Source organism: Oncorhynchus masou, chromosome 20, assembly GCF_036934945.1.
Source record: "Oncorhynchus masou masou isolate Uvic2021 chromosome 20, UVic_Omas_1.1, whole genome shotgun sequence".
Lineage (NCBI taxonomy): Eukaryota > Metazoa > Chordata > Actinopteri > Salmoniformes > Salmonidae > Oncorhynchus > Oncorhynchus masou.
The window spans coordinates 15,730,139-15,746,830 of NC_088231.1; the positions used below are offsets into that span (position 1 = coordinate 15,730,139).

Consider the following 16,692-nt stretch of genomic DNA (forward strand, 5'->3'; position numbering starts at 1 on the left):
TTAAAGTGATTGTGATGAATGAATCAGGTCCCTCAGTATAGGTGGCGGTAGCCAACCCAAAGTCTCCACTACACAGCCCCAGCAGCTGTTAGATGTCACTATGGCTCAGGGCTTTAATTGATTGGCTGGAGTCATGATTCTGAACAGCAGTCACAAAATGGCCGCCATCGGTCAGTTTAGGATAGGTGTGCATTAGTTGCTCTAGTGCAGTTGCAGCCTTTTGTGCTTCCTGAATGGGTCATGAGAGTTTAAGGAAGTGAAATGGGTTTGAGTAGAAAAGAAAATGGTTTCTCTGAGGAGAATTTTTTTTTTTTTTTCCAACTTGATACAGAACAAAGAGTTGTTACATTTTACACTCTCCCTGAGCAAATCATCTCATTTATGGAGCCATTCTTTATTGACTCCAGTTTGGTTGTAATATTCATGGCTCGTATACGTGTCAAAAACCAAGGTTCTTTCAATCCCAATTACCACAGACACAGGCAGACAATATATTCATTTGTTCTTAGTATTAAAAGGGCGTTACAGGATAAAAGCAACACAGAACAAAACACAAGGACATGCCTGGTCACGCTCACACCACATGCACGCTAGAGTCCACAGTTGTTTAGCTTGGAGCATTCGCCGCTTCGCCGTTGGCATCACAGGGTTCCGATGCGGTAGTCGTTGCCTTGGCAGTCTCGTCGTGGCAGTCTCGTCGTAGCAGTCTCGTCGTAGCAGTCTCGTCGTAGCAGTCTCGTCGTAGCAGGCCCTCGTCTGGAGACGGTGGAGAAAGCTTCATCAGTAACGTCATCAAATTTCAGGTCTGTTGTGCGCAAACTTGAACATTGTGGAAATTCTGTGCAACTTCCAGTGCCCATTTACTGTGAGCACTGAGGCTGTACCCGCTTTAAGGTACAGTTTTAAGTGTCCATGTACCAAAGTTACCTACCATCAAAAGCAATGGATAAAATGCATCCCATAACATTTTAACATGGAAATAGCTCTTCTATCATGCAGCCTACAGTAGCAGCCAAAGTGTGGTGTTCAATGTAGGCCTACATTCCATGAGACTTTTGGGAAAAAAACATTAACCTGTTTAGCCACTTGTTCTTCAGACAAGGAGGTGACTGAAAATGTTGTTGTCTGATGCAAAAAAACACTTTACAAAATAAAAATACATTATCATTATTCCAGAGAATCAAACAAATGTATGCTACCCTCTGCCTATGGCTTGAATATGCTAAGTAGCCAAGTCTTAAAATACAACACTGCCCCTTTAAGACAAAAGAAAAGCTCTTTACTACTCATTTTTCAAATATGTCTAGAAATCTGCACGTTTGGTGCTCTTGTAGGAAGCAATCAGTCCCCTATTGCTGACTCCCTGGGCTAATAACTCACTAACTAGCAAAGGAAATTAACCAAATGTGCACACGTGGCTACATGCAGCTTTAGTTTGGATCTCAAAACAAGTGCTTCCACTACGCGCTACTCATGCTGAAAACACAGTCCAGTTCAAAGTAAATGGCACAAATGGCAGCTCAGATTTTTTTTAATGTCGCACAAATCTGTGTAGAGTACGGGCTGAGTAGTGTGTGACAATGCAATAGAATCCTCCTAGAATCCTATGTGTTCTGTTTTGGTATGTTGCAACTCTAGAACAGTGCTCACCAACCTTTTCTGAGTCAAGATCACTTTGAGTCAAAATGCACGCCGAGATCTACCGCTCCAAGTTTCTTTTTACATGACTTAAAAACTTGTAAGCCTATGCAACATTAACCAATTAAAAACAGTACTGTAGCAATGACTTTTGTGCAGTAAGTTATAGACCCAATACATAATAACTGCATATTGTCTTTGCTTGAATTGCACTTCCAATGCATTGTTGTTCGGGCCATTTTTTTTACAATTGTATTTCAACATTTGAGGTAGGCTATATAATCACACAGGTAATAGATCCGTGGTTGTATTACTTGTGAAGCACAGCTGAGTGAGCATCCATTAAAATCATGAGCTTTTTATTTTATTGGGCTGATGGTGCCTGCGTCTGATGCTTAGTCTCGGCAGAGGGAGAGAGCCACAGACTGAGGGTCTGCCTCTCAACACCCCACCACTCCTCCTTTCCTCCACTGACCAAAAAGGGAGACCGTCTTCCAGCTGATGGTGTCGCACGGCATTATTTCTGCCTAATGCACAAATTCATGCTGTTACTCCTTGAGTATGAACAGAGAAATTGAAAAAGTCCTCTATTAAAAAGGACTCAAGCTGCTGATAATAACAACAAGCCTGTAGATAGACTTTCCTCCTCATTCATTACTGCTGCAGTGCTTGTTGTAGCGCTGAGTGGAAATGGGAAGAATGTGCATTTTAAAAGTGTTGAATACAAAGTCTTGACAATGCTGAGTAAGAACGTAGACATGAACATATAAACAGCAGCTCTTTGCTGTATTCGTTGACAGTCTCTCTCTGGTCATGGTTTTAAACGTTTTGAAATCTGACAGTATCAATTTTGCTGTAGCTTTCTTTTATGCCTGCTAAGTTACTGCAGACACGGTCATCTGAGCCATCCGATTGGCCAGCGGTAGGCCAACAGTGCACTTGATTTGCTATCTGGGCCCGCCAGGAAGGCAGAGTTTGCACCTTCACACACCTGAAACGGTTCAAAATGGCAACATTTAATCCACCCGGCGCACAGGACAGCTGACTCAGGTGCACCTTCCTCCAACAACCCAAGAACAAAAAAAATAGGAACACAAGGCTTTATCATTGGGTTTTTTACAGAAATGTTTGGCGATCGACTAGGAATGTCTTGAAGATCGACCCGTTGATAGCGATCGACCGGTTGGTGACCACAGCTCTAGAAAATTGAGTGAAGTTCAATCTTATGTTTCTCTCTGTGGGCTGATGTTTCTGTGCGCACAGCTTGGTCACACTCATCCAGTCCCAGCCTGTCACAGCCTGTGTCACCTGTCCTCTTCCATTGCTGGCTTGAATCTGCTGAACAATGCTCCTCTCCTCTGGTGTGGAGGTTACGACTCAGGTCCCTGACTAACACTCCTTATCACAGCTAGACAAACACTGAAAAGGAGGTTAACCAATTCAAAGTAAAGGAAGTCGCTCAAATAAGGAAATAAGAAATAAACCGAAACACCACACGATAGGATACATATTTAAAGCACGTCTAGGTTAATACATTCAAAATATAGCACACATTGATGGAATGAAGTTGAAGGACTAAATTGAGTGACTTGCATTTCATCACCCAGACTAGTATGAGTAATTAGTACAGATTTGTGTCACTTTGAGACATGTTTGCAAACTGAGGAAGGGTTACAAAATAAATCAACCTTAAATGCCATAAACCGCTTCCTTAATAACTAATTGTTTTGTGAACGATTCCAAATACGCGACAGGCACTTGAAAGACCTCACCAATTGTTTTACCTCATATTCATCATCTCCAGAACCAATGCACGTTCATACCAGTGTTTACTTTACAAACGGCATCCAAGTGTCCCTTTAAGCACATCCATTTTAGTGTCTCTCTAACGAAGCTGCTCTGATTTAAGCACTGTCACAAAAAGTGAACTCTGGGCCAATTCGTAGATGAGGACAGTTGAGCGGGGAGATCACAGGCGGGCAGAGCAATCTGTAGATGCTGTTCAATGCCAACTCCAGAACCGAGGAAGAGGAGGTGGAGAAATCGTGGGAGGATGGAGGAGAGGAGCTTATTTACTGTCCATCTTCTTTTTCCGGCAGCGCTCCGCAGCAGGCAGCTACAAAGGTCATTTGAGGTCAATCACAGCTCTAACAGATAGATTGTAGCTGCGCTGCTCGGTACAACCATCTTGTCAGGAAGGCAACTTCTGTTCGCACGCCCGCTTGATTTGAACCAAGTTCTCCTTAACCTGCCTTTAAGCTATAATGGTAATTATCACTCTCTCTCTCTCTCTCTCTCTCTCTCTCTCTCTCTCTCTCTCTCTCTCTCTCTTTCTCTCACACACACACACACACACACACACACACACACACACACACACACACACACACACACACACACACACACACACACACACACACACAAAGTGATGTCAGAAAACTGTGAAAGCGTGTTATTTTAAAGATGCCAACTATATGACATATCACCCCCCATCCGTGTGCAAGCTACAGTCTGTACAACTAAGACATCATCTCCCATCGCTCCCACACAGGAATCAATTACCTTAAAGACGTTCTCCAGCTATTTGTTTGACTTTTACTGTTGGAAAGCGATATCCCAAATATACAGTGGGGAGAACAAATTAGTGCAAATTAATTTACTGAAAAATCATACAATGTGATTTTCCGGATTTTTGTTTTAGATTCCGCCTCTCACAGTTGAAGTGTACCTATGATAAAAAATGACAGACCTCTACATGCTTTGTAAGTGGGAAAACCTGCAAAATCGGCAGTGTATCAAATACTTGTTCTGCCCACTGTACATACAGTGAAGTACACACACTAAGGCAAAAAAAAAATGTTTGCGCAAAATAGTGTTGTTTTTAGCCACAGCTGCAAACTTCAAGGAGCTGGTCTGATGGGGAGATGTGATGTCATCGGCCTCTCCCCTTTCTTGAGGAGCCATAGAGAACAAAAGAGGATACCTGGACCACCTATTGAGATGTACCTTTTCTTAAGTAAATCGGGTGATAAATTATCTGCAAATGAGACTGGAGCAGTTTACAGCCTTGCATAGAGTAGGAGTAGGACTTTAAAGCCTATACTGTTTAAGTGCAATGTTTCATTATGGTAAGGCGCTCAAGCAACCTGGAAAGTGTACCTAGGTGGGCCACTGTAGCCCCATTGCAGTAACGGTGGTGGTCTGCTAGCTGTGCAACAGGTGTTAAAAACAACAACATGCTCATCTCATTTTCTCCATTATAAGCCGAGGGAACGAGCGGCTCGATCTGGGCTGACCATGTTTACTCAAAGTTAGGGTGACATTCCGGAATGTTCTCTGTGTGGAGGAGAGGGGGATGAGGGATGAGTGGAAAAGGAGGGAGAGGAGGTGGGTTGGGTTGGGGGGTTGGGGGGGGGGGGGGGTACCAAGAAAGATAAACACTGAAGCAGATGTCTGGCATGGGTCCTGGGATCCATCAACAGACTTATATCTCTCTGTGTAGCAAAGGACCGCCGTGTGCAAATGAGTCTCTGAGCGAGAACGCCACTGCTGCAGTTCCCCGAGTCCCTCTTCAGATCAGTCTCTTCTCCCTCTCCGTCCTTCAACTCACTATCCCTCCCTTCCTCTCCATGGGGTAGCATCCCCTTCTTTCTCTCTCCAGGCCCAGAGTACCTCTCCAGATCCCTCTCTTCTCCCTCTCCATCCCTCACCATCCCTCTCCTCTCCTTCTCTCCCCGGGGTGTCGTCCCCCTCTCCTCCCCCCTCGCTCTCTCTCTCCCTCTCGCACCCCAGGCTTTGGCTGTGATTATGATAGCCCTTAATTGTCCACTGGGAGTGGGACCAGGCCCATTAGCGCTAGATCAATCTGACTGGGGGATTAGATCACACATGCTGCTAGCTTAATACCCAGGGAGAATTGTTCATTTAAGTGTGTGTGTGCGCGCGTGTGCGAGTGCCTGTGTGTGTGTGACGAACTACTGCTGGCAATGGATTTCCCATCAGATCATTGGTTAGAAAAGTCATTGGGGCTCCCTAATATGAGAACGGTGGTATCTGTTCTGTATCTGTCACTGAAGGAGGAAGAGGGTGTGTAACTCAGTGATTTGACCACAATGTGCTGGGGTTACACGAAGCAACTTGGACGCAGCTATGTTGCTTTTTGGATTGCTTCATGCAACATCCCCAGCAACTGATAAGCAAATTCATCTGCAACTTGGTGGCATCCAGATCAGTTGCAAACGTTTCAACTTTTGTGAAACTCGTTGCAAACAACACAATCAAAACAAATGCTTTTGTCGTGTGATCCATTCGAAGGTACAGAACTCTGACCCAGTTGTCATGTCAACACAGCTGTCGCTCACGCTGCCTGTTGCTGCCGGAACCGCCATCAAGGTTGATAGAAGCGACATAGTTAGTTAAACGGGAGCTGTATAAATAGACATTGGCATCATGGCTAGTAAAGGTTTATGTATGTGGTTGGGCTGTCAATACATTTAATTTTTAAAGTAAACCCAGACCAGTTTCAACTAGCTAGCCTAAGCTTAGTTAGTTGCTAGCCTAAGCTTAGTTAGTTGCTAGCCTAAGCTTAGTTAGTTGCTAGCCTAAGCTTAGTTAGTTGCTAGACTAAGCTTAGTTAGTTGCTAGACTAAGCTTAGTTAGTTGCTAGCTTGGTTAGTTAGTCGATAGCTAGCTAGCCAGCTAGAACAGTGCTGGCAGTTTCAATTTGGCTAGACACATTGTACAGACAGCATTTTTTTCTAAATCATCAACGAAAAGGTTCGATTAACAAATTATTTGTGAAAATCACAATGAGGTGATTTACCCAATAAATGACTGGGAGTTTACATATGGAGTGTGCAACTCTTTTTATTTGTATAGCTTATTGAATCACAATGTAACGCAACAGATGCCATTGGTTTAGAATTTTTAAACCACATTGTTGCATGACATTTCAATGGTGTTTCAGTTGCTTGTGTATCAGCAAAGTTGATTGAGATGATGTCACTTGCAACTGCAATAAACATTTCTTGAGAAACTCCAGCCTACAGTCTCTCTTGACCTCTCAGTCTCTGTTCCTCACCACCTCTTATTTATTCCATCTACACCTCTATTCTCTGTCCCATTGGCTGCTCCATCTACACCTCTATTCTCTGTCCCATTGCCTGCTCCATCTACACCTCTATTCTCTGTCCCAATGGCTGCTCCATCTACACCTCTATTCTCTGTCCCATTGGCTGCTCCATCTACACCTCTATTCTCTGTCCCATTGGCTGCTCCATCTACATCTCTATTCTCGGTCCCATTGGCTGCTCCATCTGCACCTCTATTCTCTGTCCCATTGGCTGCTCCATCTGCACTTCTATTCTCTGTCCCAATGGCTCCTCCATCTGCACCTCTATTCTCTGTCCCATTGGCTGCTCCATCTACACCTCTATTCTCTGTCCCATTGGCTGCTCCATCTACATCTCTATTCTCGGTCCCATTGGCTGCTCCATCTACACCTCTATTCTCTGTCCCATTGGCTGCTCCATCTACATCTCTATTCTCGGTCCCATTGGCTGCTCCATCTACACCTCTATTCTCTGTCCCATTGGCTGCTCCATCTACACCTCTATTCTCTGTCCCAATGGCTGCTCCATCTACACCTCTATTCTCTGTCCCAATGGCTGCTCCATCTACACCTCTATTCTCTGTCCCATTGGCTGCTCCATCTACACCTCTTCTCTGTCCCATTGGCTGCTACATCTACATCTCTATTCTCGGTCCCATTGGCTGCTCCATCTGCACCTCTATTCTCTGTCCCATTGGCTGCTCCATCTGCACCTCTATTCTCTGTCCCATTGGCTGCTCCATCTGCACCTCTGTTCTCAATCTCGCTTCTGCCCTCTTTTCTCTCTCGTTCCCGTAGTTGACACTCTGTCCACTCTCCCCCAGGTCTTCTGATGGTGTGCTGGCGGTGGGGACAGTGTTGGTGAGCCGTGTGAACATGGGGGAGATGGAGGAGGGGGACATGGATCACATCACGGCCGACGTGCAGCAGGCCCAGAAGGTGAGGACGTGTGTGTGTGTGTGTGTGTGTGTGTGTGTGTGTGTGTGTGTGTGTGTGTGAGAGAGTCGTTCCCCTCCAGATGTCTCGGCTAGCACTGATGCTTGCAGGATTAGTCTGTCACTGCTCAAGTGGCCTAATGAGATTCATCAAGCCCTTACAGCCCTTGGATAGAGTGTGACGAGAGGGTGAGAGTGGGATAGGGACTCTTAGATACTGAATATGTTTATCATGTGTGTGTGCGTACGGCGTTTGCGTGTGTGTGGGGGAGAGAGAGAGCGCAAGCCAGAGAAGCCATTGGCTCAGACAGCCTGAATGCTGTGTGTGATTATGTGCACAAAGAGCATTAGAGAATTAGAGAGAGGGAGCGTCATACATCCTTCTTCTATTTGTGTGGGATAGTCGGCTAAACCCCATGGCCTTTTAGCCTTCCTACGAGACTCACCTCGTCTGAGTAAATGGCATCTCCCTTGTGAGACCATCCCACCTACAATCAACTATGCTGATTCACCACGACATGCTACTCTGCACCATCTGAGAAACACAGGACTGAGAGGAAGAGAGAGAGAGAGATGATGTCTTCTTCTGAGATCGCCAGGTACCTGAAGAGTGGTCAAACGTCCTCCCAATGGGGTGTTTTCACACCAAAAACAAAGTTTATGTATGTACTTTACCTTCATTTGACTAGTTATTCCACCCAATGGGAATATTTAGTTTAGTCTAAAATATAATATGTGTCGTATATAAGCACTGTACTTGCAACAAGATGTCACGGTCTCACTTCTGTTTTCAACGTTTAGGTTTAGGCATTCATTCCGACTGGTTAAGGTTTAGGATTGTGTTAAAACTGGAAAAAAATGACTGCCCAGCACTGGGCTTGAACCCGCGATCCTCTGAACCGGAGCGCACGGTTTAAGATCCTCTATCCCCATCCACAAAGCCCTAGCATGCCGCAAACCTACTTGATGGTAATAGGCATTCACACTGCCCCTAGTGAATGGTCTTGAAAGCATCTCCCGACATCCTGGGGTCCTGGACAAATGTGGAATACTGAAGTTGATCTGGTGTGACCTGGCTGGTAGTTGTGCATGTACGAGGAGGCACTCAAAATGGATCTGCGTACAGTAGAAATGATGTCTTCCTGAGAGGAGATAACATAACTCCATAGCATAGGGTGTCCACTGACCCAGCATAACTGTAGTCTGTTGACACTTCTCCTCGTTACCTTTGCGTTCTCTCTCTGTGTGTGTGTGTGTGTGTGTGTGTGTGTGTGTGTGTGTGTGTGTGTGTGTGTGTGTGGTGTGTTGGTGTGTTGGTGTGTGTGGTGTGTGTGGTGTGTGTGTGTGTGTGAGACCACTGTGAGTAAATCAGTCACAGAGAGCAGTCTTATATAATTGACTGGGGCTCTAACATGGCTGGCTGCCTCTGGTTCCTGCTCTCTTTTGATGGTGTCGTGTGGGTGGACAATTTATCTTAATGTTTTCATAGCCATTTTTGTATTGTCTTTCAGTTAAAACTGTAAGAAGAGTTTAATAAAGCTTGAATTCCCAATACAACTGTGCTGCTGCCAGCAACAGTCGGGGTCTCGTGCTGCGTACCTCTCAGATGGCTCAGCGTTGCACCTGTACTGCCATTACTCTACCTCAATCCCACCTCGCAAAGTTAGCAGTTCCTTCTCATTTACCTTCTCAATGTATTGAGATACAGGACTCCACTGCTGTCGCTTGCCATTCTCTGCCACTACAATGATGTGGTGGTAGAGAGTTGACTCCTAAATAATAGATTATGTTCCCCTGACGTGAAGAAAGCTACCTTGTTTCATTATGTTCCCCTGACGTGAAGAAAGCTACCTTGTTTCACTCTGTTCCCCTGACGTGAAGAAAGCTACCTTGTTTCACTCTGTTCCCCTGATGTAAATGAAGCTACCTTGTTTCACTCTGTTCCCCTGACGTGAAGAAAGCTACCTTGTTTCACTCTGTTCCCCTGATGTAAATGAAGCTACCTTGTTTCGCTAAATTCCACTTTTTTTCGCAAAAGTAGCAGTCCTAGTAATTGGTAAAGTGTATTTCTGATGGTTTGTCAACCTCGATGCCACTGACAGAGAGGCCTGAAAACTGTTGGTTGTCACTGGCACTTTGATGTCTTGTCCCGCACGCATCATCTAAAAGGGGCCTTCAGCAGCTGTGATGGGAAGATACTCATTATCAAAGGGGACGGTGACAAACACATGGAGTGTTCTTGAGTGACGGAGGATCTCTGTCTGTCTGTCTGTCTGTCTGTCTGTCTGTCTGTCTGTCTGTCTGTCTGTCTGTCTGTCTGTCTGTCTGTCTGTCTGTCTGTCTGTCTGTCATTTACCTCCTGCTGTCCCAAAAAACACTGAGCTAAATGAATATGTATTTAAAGAGCAAGACATGCTGAACCAACAACATGTCAAGCTAGACGTGGCCGCCCCGCTGCTCAGAGAAAAGCAGAGTTCAATGTACATTCATATGTGTGTGTTTGATGGTAGAGATTTGACATGTACATGTAAACATCAAACATCTCTCTTTCTCTCTCTCTATCTCTCTCTCTTCTTTCCACAGTGCACCTTAGTTTGTGAGTCATCACAGGGAACCCCAAATGACAAAGATAATAGCCCCCTGACGGGAGCTGGTAAGTTCAACTACGCTTGTTCCTTCTACCTTTAAACACCTATAATTTAACTGCTGACTTCCATCGTCCTTGTAACATTGTAATCAGTGGGTAGAGGTTTAAGGCTAATTTCATCCCCTCTAATTTGATCCCCCTTCCTCCCCCTGTCTAACCAACCACCCCAATCTCTCCTCGTGAAATTAGTTTATTATTTTATTTATAAAACTATTACACCCCTGTAATTACCATGACCTAGTGTTACCCCCAAAAGCAGCTTGAAATTGACATAGTGTAATCAAGTGATACATTAAGTTAACCCCCGTATACTTCTTGGTTTTCTCATTGGAATGTGCGCCGCCCTTGACCGACCTTCTCCCGCCAAAGAGAGTTGAAGTCTCAATGGGGCTTCCCAGTTGGATTAAAGAACTCATGTTATTCATTCTCAGATCAAAATGGGAAGCCTTGGTTTAAGTAAGTAAAGGGAGGGACAGCCAGTTGACAGTGGAAAAGGTGTGGCTCTAATGGAATTCACCCCGTTGTAACCTTTTATTCATTATCTACAGAACCATACCAGTGTCTCCGATGACATCATAGTGGGACCTTTTCTTCTTTTTTATTTGACTACCAAATGTAGAAAATGCCTTTTTCAAACATCTAGACACTGGTATGGGTGCAGGACAGGACTAATATGATGTACAAAAAAATGTATATAAAATGGTGAAGTGCCCCTTTAAAGCAGGTAATTATATCCCCAGACAAGGTGAAAGTCTGCCTGCCTCCCTTGGCTGCTCCAGTCCTGGTTCTGTATCTGTTCTGTGTGGACTGGCTGGAGAGGCAGACAAGCGGAAGCGGCGCCACGTCGATCCTGTGATACCAATTAAGGGAGAAGCCCCCGAATGGCGCAACACACTTCGCTTGTTACTCGATCACTGGGAGCGGGGAGAATCGAGCAGAAACACCAGGAGTAAGAAAAAAGAGAGAGGGAAAGAGGGAGGAGGAGAAGGAGAGACTTGAGAAGGTCACGGCTCCCTGCGGTGTTGGGAATATAAAGCCCTTCCTTCCCTTTCTCATCACTCCTTCCTCTCCAGAGGGGAAAAGAAACCCTTCTGAGTCTCCAACTCCTCCTCTTCTATGCTTTCTTTTTTTCTTTCCCTTCCTCATTATCGTATCCCGGTACTTTCTAGAAAGTCTTATCTTCGTCTTTTTCTCTGTCTCTATTTCCGTCCTCAGCGTGTGTTGGTATGACTTTCCTTACAGCTCTGTTCTCTATACCCGTCGTCATTGTCACTATCTGTCGCAATTAGCTAGTGAGAGGCAGGCACCAGGGGGCTGTGCCACCCGCCTTCCTGCGCGGGGTGGGTTGCAGGAAGGCGGGTGGCACAGCTGCGTCCCATCACTATAACACGCTCCCCGCAGACTTAGAGAGATCGACTAATGCAATTTCGCCATTCACTTGTATTACCTTTCAGAGGGGGGAGAGCGGAGAAGGATGCACACACACACATGCACACAAACACACACACAGGAGGGGGGGGGGCGCCCAGGGAAGAAGTAATTTCCTTAAGAGGTGTGAGGAGAAGAGGAAGGAGCAATCTGATTGGCCTTCAGATTAGCGTGGCGGCGGGGAGAGGTCAGAGGTTAATCTGCTCCTTCGACCGTGTCCGCTGCAAGGAGGAAGTACCAGTCATCCCTTCATCTCTCTCTCAATCTGTCCCTCTCACCTCTCCCTCTCTCTTTTTAATTCCGATTTACTCTTTGAAATGCCCTCTAGAATCCTGTCCCTCTCCACACAGCAGCAGCAACAGTGTCATTTAATAATCCAAGATTAAACTCTCCATTTCAAATCAGAGCTATACTTTTTCATTTGATGTAATCATGAATATAATGATTATGAAAAAATAATGGCTTAAAAAGCCTCAGAGGAAGTTTCCGCACCTATTTCGAGTAATTCCTGTCCTAGAAAGAAAATCCTTGTTTTAGGCTCCACCTCGAAGACTGACGCAGGCTGCTAATACATATTCAGGAATTGGGGGTGGGAACGTTGTGGTGATTTCCAGGTGTAGCAGAGAAATGACAAATAGGCCACTGTCTGACAGCTGTCAGTGTAATTAGCTAGCATGCTAAGCTAACCTTAGCCAGCTTAGTCGATTTCTACTGGTGGGGGAGTTTAACCCTTTCTTATTTCTCACTTGTCACACTATTGTGTTGATTGCCGACCTCAGCCATACTCTACCAGATCAGATATCATATTTTTCACATGGTCCTTTCTAGCCTGGTTCCAGTAACTATGGTGGATGGGTTTGGCTCTAGTCTGTCCTAGTCAACCTTCCTACTTCCTGCCCCAGTGCCTCTAGTAATCTAGTAACCTCTGATACATTATCCGCCAATTAGAAGGTCTCTCCACTGCCACACCGCCCCTCGTTGTGCCCGAACATCACAAGGTTATCACTACATTCTCCAACGCTCTGTTGCCTTCTGTATGGGACATGGGACCCGGAATACCCAGGACAAAGTGCTCAGAATAAGGCATTGAAAAGGGATGACGGAGTGAGGGCCAGTCTCTGAATTGAATTCGCACCTTGGAAAGTAAATGGATGGCAAATGGGTGCATATGGTAATGGAGCCTCTCCTCCCCTCCTCCGCTCCTCTCCTCCTCTCCTCCCCTCCTCTCACTCCTCTCCTCCGACTTCCTCTTACTCCTCTCCTCCGCCTTCTCTCTCCCCGCCTCCTCTCCTCTCCTCCGACTTCCTCTCCCCTCCTCTCCTCCGCCTTCTCTCTCCTCTCCTCTCCTCCTCCTCCTCCTCCTCCTCTCCTCCCCTCCTCCTCTCCTCTCCTCCTCCCCTCCTCCTCTCCTCTCCCCTCCTCTCCCCTCCTCCCCTCCTCCTCCTCCCCCCTCCTCTCCTCCTCCTCCTCTCCTCCTCCCTCTCCTCCCTCCTCCGCTCCTCTCCTCCTCTCCTCCCTCCTCCGCCTTCTCTCTCCCCTCCCCTCCTCTCCCGACCTCCTCTCCCCTCCCCTCCTCCGACTTCCTCCCCTCCTCCTCCTCCTCCTCCCTCCTCCCCTCCTCCCTCTCCCTCCTCCCCTCCCCTCCCCCCTCCTCCCTCTCCTCCTCCCTCCTCCTCCCTCCCTCCTCCTCTCCTCTCCTCCTCTCCTCTCCTCCCCTCCTCCGACTTCCTCCCCCTCCTCCGACTCCTCCCCCTCCCTCCTCTCCTCCTCCTCCTCCCCTCCTCCGACTCCCCCCCCCCTCCTCCCCTCCTCTTCTCCCCCTCCCTCCTCCTCCTCCTCCTCCCTCTCCTCCTCCCGACTTCCTCTCCCCTCCTCTCCTCCGCCTTCTCTCCCCTCCCCTCCTCTCCTCCCCCCTCCCTCCGACTCCTCCCTCCTCTCCTCCTCTCCTCCCCTCCTCCGACTTCCTCTCCCCTCCTCCTCTCCCCTCCTCCCCTCCTCCTCCCTCCCCTCTCCTCCCTCCGCCTCTCTCCCCCCTCCCTCCCCCTCCTCCTCCCCCTCCTCCGCCTTCTCTCCGCCTCTCTCCCCTCCCCTTCTCTCCTCCCCTTCCTCTCTCCTCTCCTCCAGGAGTTGGACTGACATTACCACTGTTAGTTGGTTGGTTGCAGCTTCACAAGGAAGAGGGGAAGTGATTTTATTTTTAAAAAGGGAGGAATAAGTGCTTGGGTCACACTTGTGATTCGCAACCCTCGGTGCCGTATAGCTTTTTTTGGAAGCATTACACATCTTGAAGCCTCCGTCTTCAATGGTGAAGTCTCTTCTACTACTATCGGAGCGCTACAGCTTATTACTATTGAGTGACTTCCTTCCAGAACGCTAGCGTGGTCTCTAAGAGAAGGAGCAACGGCAGCGAACTGCGAATAGCTGTTTGAGGCGTACAGCTTTTTCCGGCTTTCTCGCCCAGCGACTGCCAGCACACTGATAAGAGTATTAAAGCTGTTTTTTGGTTGCCGCATGATTGCTGCTAATAGCCACTCTAGGAAGAAAAAGGAAGAGGAGTGGAAGGGTTGAATGGGGTTTAATAGGAGAAGATGGTGAGGCAACGTTTGGGGAGTCAACCATCTTCCCTTCACTGCTCTGTCATAAACAAACCATTCAAATGGGAATCACATCCAATGAAGCAATTGTTTAATAATGAAAGAATCATTTAATGGGCTAACCTGAGATCTCTTATATTCTTCATTTTCTAAGTCTTGGAGAGAGAGATGGAGAAAGAGCGATAGAGAGAGAGAGAGAGAGAGAGATGCGGCTCTTGGAAGATGAGGCAAGCAGCAACCTTATCTATCGCAGACACTGTTATTGATTATGGGATTTCATTTGCAGCACATGCCACATGAAAATACGTTTTTTGAAGGGTTTGAGTTTTGTCTTTGGATTCTTCCTCGGTATCAAAGTTTGTTTAGAACCAAACCACATCGTCTGGTTGATGTTTGTGAAACTTAGAAATGTCTTTGAAGTTGTATGTGATCATTTTCAGTATGCTGTGATGGTTGATACTGTATGTCTCGGTTTCTCTCTCCTCCTTCTACCTCTCTCCATATTTATCCCCCCCTTTACCACCCCTCCCTTCCTCTTCCTCTCCCTTCGCCCTACGCCCTCTCACCCTCTGTCCCTCCGCTCTCTTTCTCTCTCTCACTCTCTCTCCCTATTTCTACCCTCCTTCTCCCCCTCTCCATCTCACCCTCCACCTCCTCCCTCTCTCTCTCTCCCTCCCTCTCCCTCTCCCAGTCTTTAAGAACCCGGTTTGTAAGGTCTACAAGTTCCAGACGGTGGATAGTAAATGGATGCTGGTGAGAGAGCAGATGGAGGAATGTACTCTGTCCTTCAGCATCCCCAGACAGCTCCTCCACCTCTACATCCAGGAAGACATGAGGAGGTAAGCAAAAGCAAAACCTGATCCTGGATCAGTATTACGTATGGGATAATGACTTGTCTTTATAAGCACAGTGATTTGTGAGAAGGTAAACAGCAGCTGATCGAGGATCAGGTAAGGCCAAATTTAACCACAGGAGGTAGACATCAACATCAACACTGACATCGGATCAGTGCATAGGGAGAGCACAGACCTGTAACAGCCTTACTCTAAGCCTAAATCCAACCACAGGGAGGGAGAGAGGGAGAGAGAGAGAGGGAGAGAGAGAGAGAGAGAGAGAGAGAGAGAGAGGGAGGGAGAGAGAGAGGGAGAGAGAGAGGAGAGAGAGAGAGGGAGAGAGAGGGAGAGGGAGAGACTCTCTCACTCCCCAACACTGCGTTGTTCTGAACAAAAGTCCTAGAGCTTTATCGAGCTGAGAGTGGCTTTGAGGAAGATGAAGGTACTGTGTCGCTAATTGACTCTGCTCTTTAACTTGTAAGCTAATTAGTGGTCAAAGTGGCCACAAGATGATGAGGAAGAAGGGATGTGTATTGTAACCAAATTGATTCCAGATGACGTTTGAATCCCCCAGAATGTTCCTATTGCAGACATTCAAGTTTGTCAGATGTTTTCATACCTCAATAGTAGTCTGATGATTTTGACATCTGGAAACATCTGACAAAATTAGATTTAGGAGTTTAATGTCCCTTCTTTAACCCTCATTAACCGTCAGTTAACCCTCGTTAACCCTCATTAACCACAGTTAACCCTCATTAACCACAGTTAACCCTCATTAACCACAGTTAACCCTCATTAACCGTCAGTTAACCCTCATTAACCGTCAGTTAACCCTCTTTAACCACAGTTAACCCTCTTTAACCACAGTTAACCCTCTTTAACTTCAAACCACAGTTAACCCTCATTAACCACAGCTAACCCTCTTTAACCACAGCTAACTCTCATTAACCACAGCTAACCTTCTTTAACCACAGCTAACCCTCATTAACCACAGTTAACCCTCATTAACCGTCAGTTAACCCTCATTAACCGTCAGTTAACCCTCATTAACCACAGTTAACCCTCATTAACCACAGTTAACCCTCATTAACCACAGTTAACCCTCATTAACCGTCAGTTAACCCTCATTAACCGTCAGTTAACCCTCATTAACCGTCAGTTAACCCTCATTAACCGTCAGTTAACCCTCATTAACCACAGTTAACCCTCATTAACCACAGCTAACCCTCTTTAACCACAGCTAACTCTCATTAACCACAGCTAACCTTCTTTAACCACAGCTAACCCTCATTAACCACAGTTAACCCTCATTAACCACAGTTAACCCTCATTGACCACAGTTAACCCTCATTAACCACAGTTAACCCTCATTGACCACAGTTAACCCTCATTAACCACAGTTAACCCTCATTAACCGTCAGTTAACCCTCTTTAACCACAGCTAACTCTCATTAACCACAGTTAACCCTCATTAACCACAGTTAACCCTCATTAACCGTCAGTTAAC

At 46.4% G+C, this 16,692-nt stretch overlaps 1 protein-coding gene across 16 annotated transcripts in view; it reads left to right on the forward strand.

Moving 5' to 3' along the window:
- LOC135507014 (type II inositol 3,4-bisphosphate 4-phosphatase-like) overlaps positions 1-16,692 on the forward strand; it is a 333,119-nt gene that overhangs the window by 245,049 nt on the left and 71,378 nt on the right. For all 16 annotated transcript variants that reach the window (XM_064926488.1, XM_064926482.1, XM_064926486.1 and 13 more), the window contains 3 exons: positions 7,573-7,687; positions 10,267-10,336; positions 15,044-15,191. In XM_064926488.1, coding sequence (XP_064782560.1) covers positions 7,573-7,687; positions 10,267-10,336; positions 15,044-15,191 — 333 coding nt within the window. The remainder of the gene's footprint in view (positions 1-7,572; positions 7,688-10,266; positions 10,337-15,043; positions 15,192-16,692) is intronic.